The 16,591-nt window shown below is 45.6% G+C and overlaps 1 protein-coding gene across 1 annotated transcript in view; it reads left to right on the top strand.

Annotated features, from left to right (window-relative positions):
* The window catches only part of LY75 (lymphocyte antigen 75), a 185,778-nt gene that overhangs the window by 97,225 nt on the left and 71,962 nt on the right, over positions 1-16,591 (top strand). Inside the window, exons 13-15 of the mRNA XM_088474805.1 lie at positions 504-646; positions 3,183-3,255; positions 15,084-15,152. Of these exons, the coding sequence (XP_088330931.1) occupies positions 504-646; positions 3,183-3,255; positions 15,084-15,152 (285 nt within the window). The remainder of the gene's footprint in view (positions 1-503; positions 647-3,182; positions 3,256-15,083; positions 15,153-16,591) is intronic.

Below are 16,591 nucleotides of genomic sequence, written 5' to 3'. Positions count from 1 at the left end.
TTTCAATATTAATTAATTGATAATATGTGGCATATTTTGGTTCATCGTATATTTTTAATTTTTGTATTTAACCATTTTTAATACTCATTTCACCTAACATTACACTCAACACATTAATAGCTTTCACTTCTCCCCATTTTTTTATTTTCTTTTTCTTGTTCAACACTGTTTGCTTTTGTAGCTAGAATTTTTAGTATTTCACTCCTTTTAATAATGCTCCATATATTGTACTAATAGGGAAATTGTACATCGTAGTATTCTTATTGGAGCTTATGTGTTTTTAGAAATTTAATCTATGCTATTATGTGATTTGTGCTAGTGAATTTTAATTTATTGGATGTAATTAATGTTATAAAATAAACTTCTTATGGACAGGGTGAGCCCTACTAAGAGAGTACTCTTCTGCCCTATGTATGTATGTATGTATGTATGTGTTTATTATTTCTCCCTGTTCTGGTTTGTAAGCATTTATATTCTTTTTTTGTTTGTTTTTGCATTATTAGCTGTTTCACAGAGAGAGACTACAGAAGCAAAGGTCTTGGGAGGAGGCTGAGGGAATTTGTGAAGAGTTTGGTGGCCATCTTGCCAGTTTTACCCATATAAAGGAAATGAAAGACTTTCACTTGTTTCTAAAATCATTGGTCAGGTACATTGTTTTGTCATCATAAAAATAGAAACCTTTCTGGCTATAAAGCTGCAACAATGTTTACTTTGCTGTTAGAAGAAGTGGTTGTACAATTAATTCCGGAAGGTCCAAATGTTCCTTGGTTCGCCCTGTGGGATCTAGCCAAGAGTTGGATAGCATTCTATAAAGTGCACTGGTTGATCATGATTTATCGGTTTCCGTTACCGATTCCTTTTAAACCAGGGCATTTGGGTTTTTTGTGCACCAGAGTTTTTCTTCCCCATGGTTCCACATTCCCTTGTATGTATATACAGATGTGTTTACATACACCTATCCTCAAATAGCCCTGTTTGGCACACCATGGCTTTTGCTACTTAACCACACCATGCATCTTAATGTGCTATACTAATCCTAAGTACTTAGAACACTCTTAGCTACTTAGGCCCTGATTCAGAGCCGGACGCTCTGACCAGAGCGCTCGCTCTGAATCAGGGCCCACCTCCATTAAAATGGAGCGTCCTCCTGAACGCTCGTATAGCTGTGGGTCACCACCCACAACATATACGAGCGTCCAACAAGATGGTCGCGATGGTCTTGACCATCGCGACCATCGGACTTGCGAGTGAAACCCTGTGGTCGGGTTTCTCAACCGCAAGCCCTGGAGTGATTTTGGCTCTATCAGAGCCAAAATCCCTCCCACTGACATCACTAGTGATGTCAGTGGGGCCGGCTTCAGACGGTAGGCGTTTCCATAGGAACGCCTCCGTCTGGTAGGCACGCCCACCAAAGGGGACGTGCTGTCAATCAACATCGACAGAACGCCCCCTTTGGTGCGAGACCCGGAGCGATGGAAAGTCCTTCGCTCGCCGGGTCTCGCGCATGCGCACGACGGAGCTCCTTCCGTAGTGCGCATGCGCAGTGGGGAACATCGACCCACTTGCGAGCGTACTGCCGCTCGCGAGTGGGTCTGAATGACCCCCTTAGTTCACTATTATGGAATTAAGACGCAAAATTCAGGAGCAGACTTTGTCAGCTGGGTAAAAAGGCAAAAGACAGGTCTTACAGTGTAGGACTTCTGTATTTTGTCTTTGTCACCAAGGTTACATGCTTTTTCCAGAAATTTGCATCTAAATGAGCTAATAGTATACAGTATACAGTTGTTTGCGGATTTGCACATATGCAGATCTGTTTCTACGTCATCAGTCGCAGCGCCTCCAAGCCACAGCATGATTGACATGCTGCTGACATTTGGGGGTGGCGACAGGGAGAGTTCAAGAAAACGGGGGCGTGTCAACCACGACGCAGCAGCAGATCAGAGAAGCCGGCTGTGGGCGACATTTTTACTTAAGACTCCTACTGTGGCTTTTGCATAGTTTAGCACAGCTTCTGCATACAAAGATGTAGCCACTGTGCTTTAGCGTCCATCTCTGAATCAGGCTCTGTCGCTAATCGTGTACTAAGTACTGTTCTTAGGATTAGTATTTTTGGCTGCAATGGTATAAAGTAGCAGATTAAGCATATGTTTTGTGGCCTTGTACTAGGTAGACATGGCCTTATATTATTATTGCTTAGCAGGCATAGCCATGCCTACTCTAAAAAATAGATACATTTTGGATTTAATTCGCGCTCTACAGGGGGGTGCAGTGTGCCCCTCAGTCGGGCAAATCCATGGGGGGTGCGTTCAGTGTAATCGCACCACGTCTCCCCCTTCCACCTGCAAAGCCAGAGGAGACTGCTGCTGCTGCTGATCAGTAGCCGCAGCCTTCTTAATCCCACCGCAGCAGCCTGTGTCTCCCCAGCCCAGCAAATGCTGCTGTGTGCTGGACTGGGGAGAGACAGGCTGCTGTCAATGACAGGTAAGGGAAGGGTGGGGGGGTGGACCCAGGCCCCCGCTGGGCCCCTCCATCAAGCCTAGGCCCGGGTAATTAGTATCCACCCCCTTTTGACTCCACTGTTGACAGCCCATCCATCTCTCTCCTGCCTCTAGACTCCTTGAGTGTATTGTCTACAACCACCTTTGTTTACTCCCACTGTCTTAGTCTCTGTTCATTCTCCTCGACCTCTTTGCTGCGTTTAACACTGTGGACCACCCACTCCTCCTGCAAATCCTTCACTCCCTCGGTCTGCGTGATACTGCCCCCTCTTGGCTGCTCTCCTACCTATCTGTCCGTTCCGTTCTTGGACACCTCCTAATCTCCCTCTATACATCCTCTTTAGGTGAGCTCATCTTCTCTTTTGGCCTCCAGTATCATCTCTATGCTGATGACACTCTGATCCCCAAACCTCTCCCATCTCTCCTCACTCATATCTCCAACTGTGTCTCTGCTATTTCTTTCTAGATGTCAAAGCGCTTTCTTAAACTTTAATATGTCTAAGGCTGGGTACACACTAGACCACAGGCTCTCAAACTCGGTCCTCAGGACCCCAAACAGTGCATGTTTTCCAGGTCTCCTCACAGAATCAATTAGAGAACTGCAAATTAATGCCTGAGTTTAGATTGGCTTTGTGAAGGTCACAAAATATTAATCTGCGATTGTCTTTGTACTGTCCCTTGCAGTGATACACGATGGATCTGGGTCGGGTTAAATAAAAGGAATTTGGGAGGCTGGGAATGGAGTGATAGCCGTCCAGTAAGTGAATCTCTTTGAAAATCAACGTGACAGTCCATAATATGCCTCATCCATAATATGATTATGTGCCACCAAACTGTAAACCATATCTATATCAAGTTTTACCTTTCTCTGAGCTGAGAAATGAGAAATGCTACTTTATTATTACATCGTGTTATTTATTTAAAAAATTCTCCACATGAAAAATAAGGCAACTGTTTGTGTTTCATATTTTTATTATGTGATTATATAATTCTCCTTTCAAGTATATTTTTTATATTTTATTTGTTTAATTTTTTTTGTGCACATTTTGTCTTTTGCCATTCATGTGAGTGAATGTCGTTGCAACAGTCACCTTAGAAGTTGTAGTTACAACCTTCAGTTCCCTGGATGAATAGTGCTATGAATGTAAATCTACTATAATATATATACATACACACATATATATAAGTTTCGGAGTACTTTTTATTCCTCCATCATCAGGGTATATATCAGAAATGCAAATACAGTTGTAACACCATCACCACACCACGTGCACCTTGTGGCTCCAGGCATCCGGCAGTGTCCGGAAGGATGGAGCCCACATGTGACGCCATCGCACCGCATCAGTAGCCATGGAGGCTGCTATACAAAAACAAGTATAACAGTGAATGGCTGCGGACAGTGAGCATGCATACACATCATTACTACTGGCACAGGGGGAATTATGTTATGTTACAATATATTCCATTTGTATCAATTGGTGCTGCTAAGTAAAAACCTACTCGCAGCTATATATATGGATAATAACATCAAAACGATGCTTATAAATTATGCACCACATATTACAATACCCATAATATCATATTAAATTGTCCCCAGAAGTAGAACCCTCTTATAAGTGTTATAAGTGAGTGTATACCTGAGTGCCGCCGTCTCTGTATCTTTTGGACTCCTGTGTCTGCCGCCCCACTGGATTATCTAACTCTATATATATATATATAGTTTAATATCATTCTTGCTTGTAGTAGCTTCCTCTTATTTCATCCCCAGCATCTCCTGGCCTCTCCTATCTCTTCCCTGGCCCTTCCCCATGAAGCCATGGTCCTTTTTTGGGTGCATTATGTGCCTTTGAAAAATGAGGGGGGCGCCAATGCTCTTTCTGGCACAGGGCACCAAAAAATCTAGTTACGGCTGTGTGTATGTGTATATGTAATATATATATATATATATATATATATATATATATAATGTCATACAATCTCTACACTCACTTTTCAAACTGTAATTCCCTTGAATACAGGAATGTTAGTTCCAAAATATTGCAAAAATTTGTCAAGCTGACCAACCACTTCACTGTCTTCCCATCTGGCCAATCCCTGCACTGGCTCCTAGCCCAGATAAACGATCTTCAATCTGCCACATTTGTTATCCCATATCCAAATATTCCGTATTTTGGAATAATTTTGTCAGCACTGAGATAATTGAAACCTTTGATTTTTGATGGTTCAATGTACACAAACTTTGTCTAAGGCACAAATTATTGAAGATATTGTATAAAATCACCTTCAGGCTGTGTGTATAAGGTGTATATGAAACATAAATGAATTTAATGTATGTACACAAACTTAGCTTGAGCCACAAAATTATTGAAAATATTGTATAAAAGTCCCTGCAGGCTGTGTATATAAGGTGTATATAATACATAAATGCATTCTGTGTGTATATTTGGGTCCCATTCCCAAGATATTTCATTATGGTATGCAAATATTCCAAAATACAGATTATTCTGTTATCCAAAATACCCCTGGTCCCAAGCATTTTGGATATGGAGACTCAACCTAAATATTGTATTTTCCTTTTGCTGTTTACAGAATGCCTATAACACATATACATATATACGTATATATATATATATATATATATATAATGTTCCATATCGAGTGGCACTCCCAGCACTACACACCGAAAAAGGCCCTGGTGCCCTCCGTCAGAGACCAACTCGAGAAGGTCCCAATATATCATCCACACCGGCGGCACTCAGGTACATAAAGACGTCTCAACACAGGGGTATATACCGACGTTTCGGAACCATTTATTGCTCCATCATCAAGGTCCTTGATGATGGAGCAATAAATGGCTCCGAAACGTCGGTATATACCCCTGTGTTGAGACGTCTTTATGTACCTGAGTGCCGCCGGTGTGGATGATATATATATATATATATATATATATATATATATATATATATATATATATATATATATATATATATAGAAGGGGCACTCACCAGGTTCATTTGGAAGTAAAAAAGTATTACATTTTAATTCTCGCATGTACAATTGGCAACAGGTAGATCACTCAACGTTTCAGTCCTTTCAGGACCATCCTCAGGAGGTACAGCATTGCATCTATACCCTGAACCATACCCTGTCTATCAGGCCCCTTATATTCCACACGCACTTACAATGGCGCAAAATACGGCAGCCATTGTATCTGATTGCTTGTGGTATATAAGGGGCCTGATAGACAGGGTATAGTTCACTGCTTGATCCCTATGGATGCTGTAAGCTGATATGCAAAGGACTGAAACGTTGAGTGATCTACCTGTCGCCAATTGTACTATGTGAGAATTAAACTTTTTTTATACACAATCTCCTATTTTCTCCTTCATCCACTAGGGGACACTGGAGCTTCATGACAGTGGGGTATAGACGGTGGGTTGAGTTGAGCCTGGCACTTTAAAAATCTACAAGTGTGACTGGCTCCTCCCCCTCTATGCCCCATCAGCCCCAGTTTTTAGAATGTGCCCGAGTAGAGCCCGGTGCACAGGGGCTGTCTCCAGCCCTTAAGTATATATATATTAATTTATAAAGAAGAAACAAGAGGACAGGCAGACTGTTAGCTGTGACAGTCTGCCTGCATCGTGGGAGCCGCCAGAGAGGGGACCACACGGCTACTGCAGCCTGTGTCCGGTCACCCTATGGAGTCATCAGACTCAGCGGGGCCCGCCACAGCTAACACTGGCTTGTGTCCGGGTCCCCGCTCTCCCCTCACAGCCCAGCGCTCTGGCCACAGCAGCCCTGTGAGTATGCACACCTCTTCTGTCTAGCAGGAGAGGTGAAAATTATTTGCTGGGGTTTTTTAACAGCGCGCGGCTGTCAGTGCCACGCTGGTGTTGCGGAAGAACACCAGCGCTGGCTGTTAGGTAGGCTCTGCAGAGGAAGCGGCGGTCCTACCTGTGCGTGCCGGTGCTTGTGTAAAGGCACCGGCACGTTAATCACTGGCGGCAGTCGTGCCGCTGGCCCCCGCGTGCGGCTGGGATGCGGGGCTATGCCGCGCGCATATAATAGCGGCGGCCATTGACAAAAGGGGGTGGAGCTTATAGGCCCTCCTCCTCTTCCTCCTTCACTGCTGGGCTCGTTTGGCGCGCTCTGAGAGGGAGTGGCGCCTCTGTAGAGCTAGAGCGGATCGGAGAGGAGAAGACATTATATTGCACTGTCTGCCCCTGTTACTGAGCTGCATTATTATTGAAATTCTGCTCCTCCTATACTGCTCTGTCTGCATCCTGAGTAGCATTATTATTGAAATTCTGCTCCTCCCTTATTGCTCTGTCTGCACCCACACTTGAGTAGCATTATTATTGAAATTCTGCTTCTCCCTATACTCCTTTTGCACTACTGAGTTGTATGTGGTGTCTGTCTGTGAGTAAATGATGACATCCAGAACAGAAAAAGCTGCTTCACAAAAGCTGTTTGCCTGCAGTAAGTGCAGGAAAAAATTTACCCATGCTCGCTCCGAAGGGTCTTCCCTGTGCGAGACGTGTGAAGCAGAGAGTGCTAGCACGCAGTCTGTCACTCCCTCCTTCATAAATAGTTTGGCAAGGGTCATGGCGGATCTTTCTTCTGAATTAGCCGCTTCCCGTAGGGAACGGGAGGCCGCCAGAGATCTACCTAGCACATCTCACCCTTCTTTTCTAGAAACAGAACCAGCGTGGGCTCAGAATTTAGTCCGCTCGGTGAATAGCCTTGCTCAGGTTATGGGTTCTGCGTCTAAAGCTCCTGAAGCTACGGTAAGTCGCTCATCTAAGAAGAGGGCTCTTCCGGCGGTTCTCCAGTCGGATGAGGACTCTGTAGCGGATCACTCGTCTCAGGAGGAACGGGAGATGCTGGACAAATCAGACGTAGAGACTTACTCACAAGAACCTGAGGCAATGCAAGGTATTGATTCACTCATCCTAGCGGTGAGGGAAGTTCTTAAGATTTCTGGCCCGGAAGCTCCAGAATCGTTAGAAGACTCCTTGTTTGCCAGGTCACAGAAGATTGCTATCACATTCCCTGTTTCTCTCCAGTTGGACGAACAGATGACAGCAGCTTGGCAGAATCCGGACCGTAAATTCCAGATTCCTAAGCGTTTTTTCTCTCTTTACCCGTTTCCTGCCGAAAATAGAAAGAGGTGGGAGACCCCGCCACCTGTGGATTCTTCGGTTTCTCGGTTGTCAAAGAAGACCACGTTACCGGTTCCAGGAGCTACTACATTGAAGGAAACCTCAGAGCGGAGATTAGAAACCACTTTGAAATCCATTTATACGGCTGCAGGTGCTCTTCTCCGGCCGGCCTTGGTAGGATCTTGGGTCAACAAGGCTGTGGAAAAGTGGGCGGAACAATTGACTGAGGGTCTTAAATCCAACACTCCGCGGGCAGATCTGATTACCTTGGCTGAACATATTCAGGAGTCTGCAGTATACTTAGGAGACGCTTCCAGAGATATCGGCCAGGTAGGCGCTAGGATTTCTGCTTCGGCGATCTCTGCTCGCCGGGCACTTCGGCTTCGTGCCTGGCAAGCGGATGCTGAGTCAAAGAGAGCAGTGGAAGCTCTTCCTTTCACAGGAGATATTTTATTTGGTCCAGAGCTGGACAAGTGGGTCTCGCTGGCCACTGGAGGTAAGAGTACTTTTCTACCTTCATCAGCACCTCCTCCGCGTCGCTCGTTTAGGGGACCTTCATTTAGTTCCTTTCGAGCATCTGCAAGATTTCAGGTTCATCTTCAGCGGGGCGAGGAGGCCGTGCTAGAGGACGTCAAGCGACTAATGCCCGCCATCCAGATCCCAAGCCAGCAGACAAGCCTGTGGCATGACGGGCTCCCATCCCATCTCTGAGATCCGAAGGTGGGGGCTCGCCTCCAGCGTTTCTCGGAGGTTTGGAGATGGATTTCTCCAGACACTTGGGTTCGGAATCTGGTATCTCAGGGATACAAGATCGAGTTCGCTTTCACTCCTCCTGTGCGTTATTTTACAACAGGTTTGCCCGTCGATCCCTTGAAGCAACTAATTTTGCGTCAAGCGATCGAGAAACTTTTGCTGGCCAAGGTTCTGGTGGCGGTTCCCACTGCACAAAGACAACAAGGGTTTTACTCAAACCTTTTTGTGGTTCCGAAACCGGATGGGTCAGTCAGACCCATTCTGAATCTGAAATCCTTGAACCAGTATCTTTCATTTCACAGGTTCAAAATGGAGTCTCTCCATTCTGTCATTGCGGGACTAGAGGCAGGAGAGTTTCTGGTGTCGATCGATATCAAGGACGCCTATCTGCATGTCCCAATTTGGGTTCCTCACCAGGCTTTCCTCAGATTTGCCATCAAGGAAGCTCATTACCAGTTTCAGGCCCTGCCGTTCGGTCTCTCATCAGCTCCCAGGGTATTCACCAAGGTGATGGCCGTCATGGTATCCCACTTGCGCTCTCGGGGGGTGACGATAGTTCCGTACCTAGACGATTTACTCATCAAGGCTCCAACGGCAGAATTCCTTTTACACCAAGTGTCCCTTACACATCAGATTCTCATTCAACACGGATGGATTGTGAACTTCCAGAAGTCTCAGTTGATGCCGTCCCAGAGACTTCAGTTCCTAGGAATGATTCTAGACACTGTTTTGCTTCGTGTTTTCTTGCCAAGGGACAAGGCCATAGCCATACAGGAGCTGGTTCGTTTGGTGCTCAGACCCAGGAAAGTGTCCGTGCATCTTTGCATCCGTCTCCTGGGAAAAATGGTGGCTTCCTTCGAGGCCATCCAATTCGGCAGATTTCACTCCAGAATTTTTCAACTGGATCTTCTGTCTCAATGGTCCGGGTCCCACCTACAGATGCATCGGCTGGTGCGTCTGTCTCCCCGGACCCGCATATCCTTGCTCTGGTGGCTTCGGACGGAGCATCTGTTAGCGGGTCGGCGCTTTGGAATTTGGAATTGGACCTTTGTGACCACGGACGCCAGCCTCCGCGGATGGGGAGCTGTGGTTCTGGGCAGTCACTTCCAGGGGCTTTGGTCACAGCAGGAATCCCTCTTACCAATCAATGTTCTCGAACTGCGGGCAGTCTACAGAGCTTTCATACAGGCTGCTCCTCTGTTACGAGGACTGCCGGTTCGGATACAATCCGACAACGCCACTGCAGTTGCATACATAAATCGCCAAGGAGGAACCCGCAGTCGTCTGGCAATGAGAGAAGCCAGTCGCATCCTTCTGTGGGCAGAAAGACACGTAGAGGTAATTTCCGCAGTGTTTATTCCGGGAGTCGACAACTGGGAAGCGGACTACCTCAGTCGTCAGGACCTTCATCCCGAGGTCTTTCATCAATTGGTTTGCAGATGGGGGAAACCACAGATAGACCTGATGGCATCACGGATAAATCATCAACTTCCCCTTTACTGCTCCAGGACCATGGATCCGGCAGCGGTGGGAGCAGATGCTTTACTGATCCCTTGGCCGTACAGCCTTGTGTACCTGTTCCCACCGTTTCCGCTTCTCCCTCGGATTCTCAAGCGGATCAAACGAGAGTCGTCCACCGTCATCCTAGTAGCTCCGGATTGGCCTCGTCGGGTTTGGTACTCCGATCTCTTATTCCTTCTGGCAGACGAACCTTGGCCTCTTCTGCTACGATCGGACCTTCTACAGCAGGGTCCATGTGTGTACCCAGATTTACGGCGGCTTCGTTTAACGGCTTGGCTATTGAGACCGCCATACTAAGAAGCCATGGTGTTCCTAGGTCGGTCATTCCTACCATGCTTAGGGCTAGAAAACCGGTAACATCAGTGCATTATCATCGCATTTGGAGGGCTTATATCTCCTGGTGTGAGGGTCGTGGATCTTCCACTTCCTCTTTTCATTTACCTCGTCTTCTTCTTTTTCTTCAAAAAGGCCTTGATGCGGGCCTACGCTTGGGATCGCTTAAAGTGCAGATTTCTGCTCTTTCTATTTTTTTCCAGCGTCGCCTAGCTCTGATTCCGGAGGTTCAGACCTTTTTTTCAAGGGGTACTTAGAATTCAGCCCCCCTTTGTGCCACCCACGGCTCCTTGGGACCTGAATCTTGTTTTATCCTTTCTTCAGTCATCCACCTTTGAGCCTTTGCAGGATGTGGAATTGAAGTATTTGACTTGGAAGATGATCCTTTTATTGGCCCTGGCTTCGGCCAGACAAGTGTCTGAACTTGGAGCCTTGTCCTGCCGTTCTCCTTAATTGATTTTTCACGAAGATCGGGCAGAACTTCGTACCTGCCCTTCCTTTTTGCCCAAGGTGGTCTGGGGTTTTCATCTGAATCAGCCGATTGTAGTCCCAGCGTTGTCGGACTCTTCCAGGGATTCTCACTCTTTGGATGTGGTTCGGGCACTTCTCATTTATGTGGCCCGTACTGAGGGACTACGTAAATCAGAGGCTCTGTTCGTCCTTTATGATGCCAATCGGCGTGGCTGGCCTGCATCTAAGCAGACTTTGGCCAGGTGGATTCGTCTGACTATTCGTCAGGCATATGTTGCTACTGCTCGACCACCGCCGGTATCCATTTCTGCGCATTCTACGCGCTCTGTGGGTACTTCTTGGGTGGCACGTAGAGGTGTCTCGGCTTCACAGCTTTGTAGAGCAGCTACGTGGTCTTCGGTTCATACTTTTGTACGTTTCTACAGATTTGACACTTTTGCGGCTTCTGCTTCAAATTTTGGTCGCAGTGTCTTGCAGGGCGTTCAGCACTCTCCCCCCCAGGAGGGTAGCTTTGGGACGTCCCCACTGTCATGAAGCTCCAGTGTCCCCTAGTGGATGAAGGAGAAAACAGGATTTTGGTACTTACCGTTAAATCCATTTCTCCGATTCCACAGGGGACACTGGACGCCCGCCCAGTGCTTCTTGCCTGTTATCAATTACTTGTTCTGCTTCAGTTCTGTTGCAGTTTGGTCTGTTTTTGTTGTGTGACTGTTTATCCCTGCAGCCAGTTGTGTTCCTGCAGTGTGTCAGTATGTTGGATTGTTTCTTTCCTGTTCTCCTTCTCTGTTCTTCAGTCTGTTCTCCGTCTCCTCTCGGGCTCAGTTCTTTAAAACTGGGGCTGATGGGGCATAGAGGGGGAGGAGCCAGTCACACTTGTAGATTTTTAAAGTGCCAGGCTCAACTCAACCCACCGTCTATACCCCACTGTCATGAAGCTCCAGTGTTCCCTGTGGAATCGGAGAAATGGATTTAACGGTAAGTACCAAAATCCTGTTTTCAGGAGCTCAAATGTAATTGGACAAATTACCTTAGTCATAAATAGTTCATTTGTAATACTTTGGGCCGTATTCAGTTGCAGGCGAAAAGCCATGATCGGCGGAAAAGTTTCGCCGATGACGTCATTTCGCCAGTCACAGACTTTCCACCCGATTCAATAGCGAAGACTTTTCGCATAAGCAGAAAGTCAATGCATTCAGATAGGCAAAAAAGATTCGCCTCTGAATGGAGGCGAAAAAAAGTGCAGTTTTTGGGTGCAAACTTGCAGGAACACCCCTGCACCTTTGGGACATTCCCCCCAAGGTAAACTGCATTGAAAAAAAGTTAAAGAAATACTTTAGATCACCCCAAAAAAGTACTTTTCGTTTTGTGGGACGAAAAAGTCCAAAGTTGGGGGACAAACTTAAAAACTAGAGATATAGACTCCAGGGGGGTCCCCAATTGAGAGCATTTAAGGACCCCAAATACCTTCAGCAGGCCTATTTGGGGGTATCCATAGTGATCCCCCTTGTCAGTGCATCTCTTGGGGGGTGTCAGGCTGATTTCCCCAAATCTGACAGCACTTTTTGCCTGTTTGAGTTTCGCCGAGTCCCGTTTTCGCGTCCTTTGGAATTGAATAGGGCAAAAAGCAGTGACGAGCGCGATACTTTTCCAGAGGTAAAACCAGTGATAACGTTGGAAAGTACACCATACGAAAAGTCCAGGACTTTTTGCCGGCAATTGAATATGCCCCTTTGTCGAGAATCCTTGGCATGCAACGGTTTCCTAAACCCTTGAACCCATGCAGCAGAGTCACTGGGGTTGATGACATCCGGTGTGCTTAATAGATCCCCTGCAGGCGTTCGCCCCTTAAAAATTAGTGTGGTCTCGACGTGTTGGGGCGCGGCCTCATGGCACACCTCCAGTCTCATCATTCTGGGGGCATGACCCGCATTCCCGGAGACGTCATGCTACCCCAAGAGACTTTCCCTGCACTGCTGGCTCCTCCTGAGTGACCCTGAGCCAGAATGTACCAAGCTGTTGATTTGGCCACTCCTAAGGTTCCTGCTATGTCTCTGATGGATTTGTTTTTGTTTTTGCAGCCGAAGGATGACCGGTGCTACTGGCATTGAGAGCTCCTTTAATCGCATGCTGTGGGTTCTAGCAACAGCTTCCAAATGCAAATGCCGCACTTGGAATTAACTCCCAGACCTTTTCATTGTTGAATTTATATAGAAATAACAAAGGAAAAGCCCACACCTGTCCATGTAACTGCTATTGAGGCAATTATCCTATTACTTTTGGTCCCATGAAAAAGAGGGGGCTACATATTAAACAGCTGTAATTCCTAAACCATTCCTCCAATACGGATGTGAATACCCTCATATTAAAGCCATATTCATTATATAACTAACTTGAATGTGTTTTGGTAAACAACTAAAATAACAAAACTTGTGTCAATGCTCAAATATATGTGGAACTGTTTCAGAGATGGACACAGTGTGGATATCGGATGCAGGGGAGCGATTTTTAGCTATTGCGCATGCACGACGCTGGGCTTGAGACGGCGCTCGAACAGTTTATTTTTTCGCAAACTGAGTGGCCAGTAGCGTTTGGGCGGGTGGCTACAAAACACAGACATGTCGGGATGTTTCTGGGTGAACCCTAGTGAGCTTCTTCAAATTCGTACTCTGCTGCAGAGCCCCGATGTCTTAGGTGAGACAAAAATTGTAAGACAGCATTGGGTGGCTCAGATATGTACGATCTGCGACTGATGTTCGACTGTTATTCCCAATCTTTAGCCTTTTGCGGTGGATGTGAGACGCTGGAGTTTGGCATCTCTGTGCAGGAGTGTTGCATACGGAATCACAGCTGCGATGCCGATGGGATTTGCATGCACCTCTGAATCAGAATCTGTATATGTGTGTACGTACGTACGTATGTATATATACAGTACATATGTATGTATATATACAGTGTGTGTATATATAGAGAGAGGTGCCTGATAGTATTATATATATTAGTAAACCTTAACGTTACGTTTATCTCAATGGTGATATGCGTAGCAGATATGCGCTATTTGAAAGCATATCTGTGTAGAATCTGACTTCTCACATGTAACCCTGTCTCCTCAAGGGAATTATCACTAATATGCGGTAGGTTCTCGTCATGATTATTTGCTGTATTTTCCAGGAGAGAATAGAGGCCAAAATAATTTAATTATTAATAATTATAAACATGAGGTTTTATAAATTTTATAATTGTTGATACATGCCTATATTCTGTGTGCAACTGCGGGTGTATTTGCATGCAAAACGCTACGTTACAGTGTCATAGCCTCTGACCCTAACATAGCGTATCACATGCAAAAAATATATAAACTTTAGAATAAAAGGGTAATATAATCCAAAGAATAGACGGCACTCCAGGAGATTGCATATATGTAATAAGAAGACCGCACACATAATGTCTCATGAAAACATGCTCAAGATGGAGGGTGCCCAGTCAGTGGCGTCATGCGGGGTGTGCGGGCTGCACCCGGGTATTACCCACCGAGGGGTGACACCAAGGTGCAGACTCTCCCTCAGTGACTCGTCTCCTGTCAGTGAGGGAGCCGGCACTGACCGTGCCCGCACCTTCTGCACCCCCCACCACACCATTGATAAGTATAAACACGGGCCGGGTTCTTGGTTCGTGCTGCGAGGCCACACCCTTCCCGAGGTCACACCCCATTTTTGGCATCCCTCCCCGCACCAGGTGTCACCGCGGGGAGGGACGCCACTGTGCCCAGTCATAATAATAATAATATAAGCCAAAAGTCACATCCAGAAGACTGAAAACGTCAGCACACTTCATATTTCAAAAGTCTAAAAGCATGTCTAATTATGCAAGGCAACAAATCCCACAAAATTAGATAGGCAATAACAGTACTTATCGGGCTGTCATGCTATAAGCCATGCAGATGTGGAGAGGTCCAGATATGCTCCTTTCTCTATGGCTTCAGGAGGAAAAAGGACCGGTATCCAGCATGCTTCTTATGGTGGTGTCAGACGAGCAATTTCTCTGGCCAGCATCTCATTTGTCCACAGTTATCATCTCTCTACACCTGAATGCTGCAGGCAGAATTAGCACCAGGCTCCTATCCCACTACAACATATATATAATGTGGACACGGCAGATTGCATATGAAGATAAAATTCTTTGTTCTTGAAATAATTATACTCTGGGAGAAAAAAGCACCTATATGACTCCACTTCTGAGCTACTGTTTTCTGCAAAACTTTGCCTTTTATATTACTGCAACATGCTGTTATTTTGTTTGTTGTTGTGTAATATACTTGGATCATGAATACATTTTCTTGCTTCCAAAGATTTCTTCTACTGTATTGGATGACTTCCAGGATGAGGACTTTACCCTTCGAGACTGTGCAGCATTTGAGGTGGGTTGCAATCTGTACCTGTTGCCTGTAGACAATGGAGTCAGTCACTCGCTGATACATATTCATGAGAATTTAAGAGATCAATCGCTAAGAGCTAGTGACATCTTTGAGGCAGTGATGACATGTCCATTATAATGACATGTCCATGCTAAAGAAAGTGTAATTGAATGTTTCAATGAAGTTTACACTTATGACGCATCTCATCTGTTTCTGCATTCCCACCCTATAGCATGCTGTTTCACTCTTGTTACTCCATGCTAAAGTGTCTTGTTTGGTATTCTTTTTATGAATTATAATAATACTGTATTAACATGCCAGCTTAATCCTCAGCACTTTACAATTGGGAAAAGACAAAGACAAAAAGCTACGTATTGCCAGATACAGATAAAGATGTTAGAGGGCCCCACTCATAAGGTTACAGTCCATAGTTAATAACTTAAAGCACAGGTTCTCAAACTCGGTCCTCAGGACCCCAAACGGTGCATGTTTTCCATGTCTCCACACTGAATCAAGTGAAATAATTAGCTCCACCTGTGGACCTTTTAAAATGTGTCAATGAGTAATGATTACACCTGTGCACCTGCTGGGAGACCTGCAAACCATGACCTGTGTGGGGTCCTGAGGACTGAGTTTGAGAACCACTGGATTAAAGCTTTGCATACAGATGTGTCCACATACATCTATCCTACATGCGCTACAAGTCACGCCACATAACGCGTTAGCACTGTGTGACTCGGTAGTGCCAAGGGTCTTACGTGCAACTTTTTACCTTCAAATGCGTCTTATTCACAAAGTAAATAGCTAGCACAAGTTTCTGCTGATTACAATGATAAACTTCTCTATCGTCAGATGAACCATACTAAATAATCTTAAACTCTAAACTTAACTAAAATAAAGACATGAGACCAAAAGTGCCGTTCAAAATTAATGGTCCGCTTTATTTTATTACAACAGAAGAATGGTGGCATAAGAAAGAACGGCAGCATATTGTGAACCAGTTGACTTAGGCAAATGATGTCACAAATTGCGAAGGCCAACTATCCCAATGTCAAAGGCAAATGTGAAATAATCTTGCAAGGGCCAACTATCCCTTTCTAGCAAGAGGGGAGGTATCCGACACCCATACCAATGCACTATTAAGGCCCCTTCGGGTGAGAGGCACCGCTGACCCCATTAGGGTGAAATCAGCCTAACCAATGCATTGAACGGGAGTGCACCCCCCATACTGCAGCAAGCTGGCCGCCAAGTTGCCGTTCTTCCCCTGCACGTCAATAAAGCTGACACAGACAAGACACAAAAAGGGAAGGGAGGGTGGGAGATCAAATCAAAGAGGCAGGAATAATATACATCACTGACCTAAATCTCTCTAGACCCCTCCCTAAAGATGATGCACACCAATCAAACTACTACCCGTGCTGTCCGTCAACCTACAAACACAA

This window comes from Taudactylus pleione, unplaced genomic scaffold, assembly GCF_031769625.1.
Source record: "Taudactylus pleione unplaced genomic scaffold, aTauple2 ptg000156l, whole genome shotgun sequence".
Lineage (NCBI taxonomy): Eukaryota > Metazoa > Chordata > Amphibia > Anura > Myobatrachidae > Taudactylus > Taudactylus pleione.
This window is presented reverse-complemented; position numbering and strand designations above follow the sequence as displayed.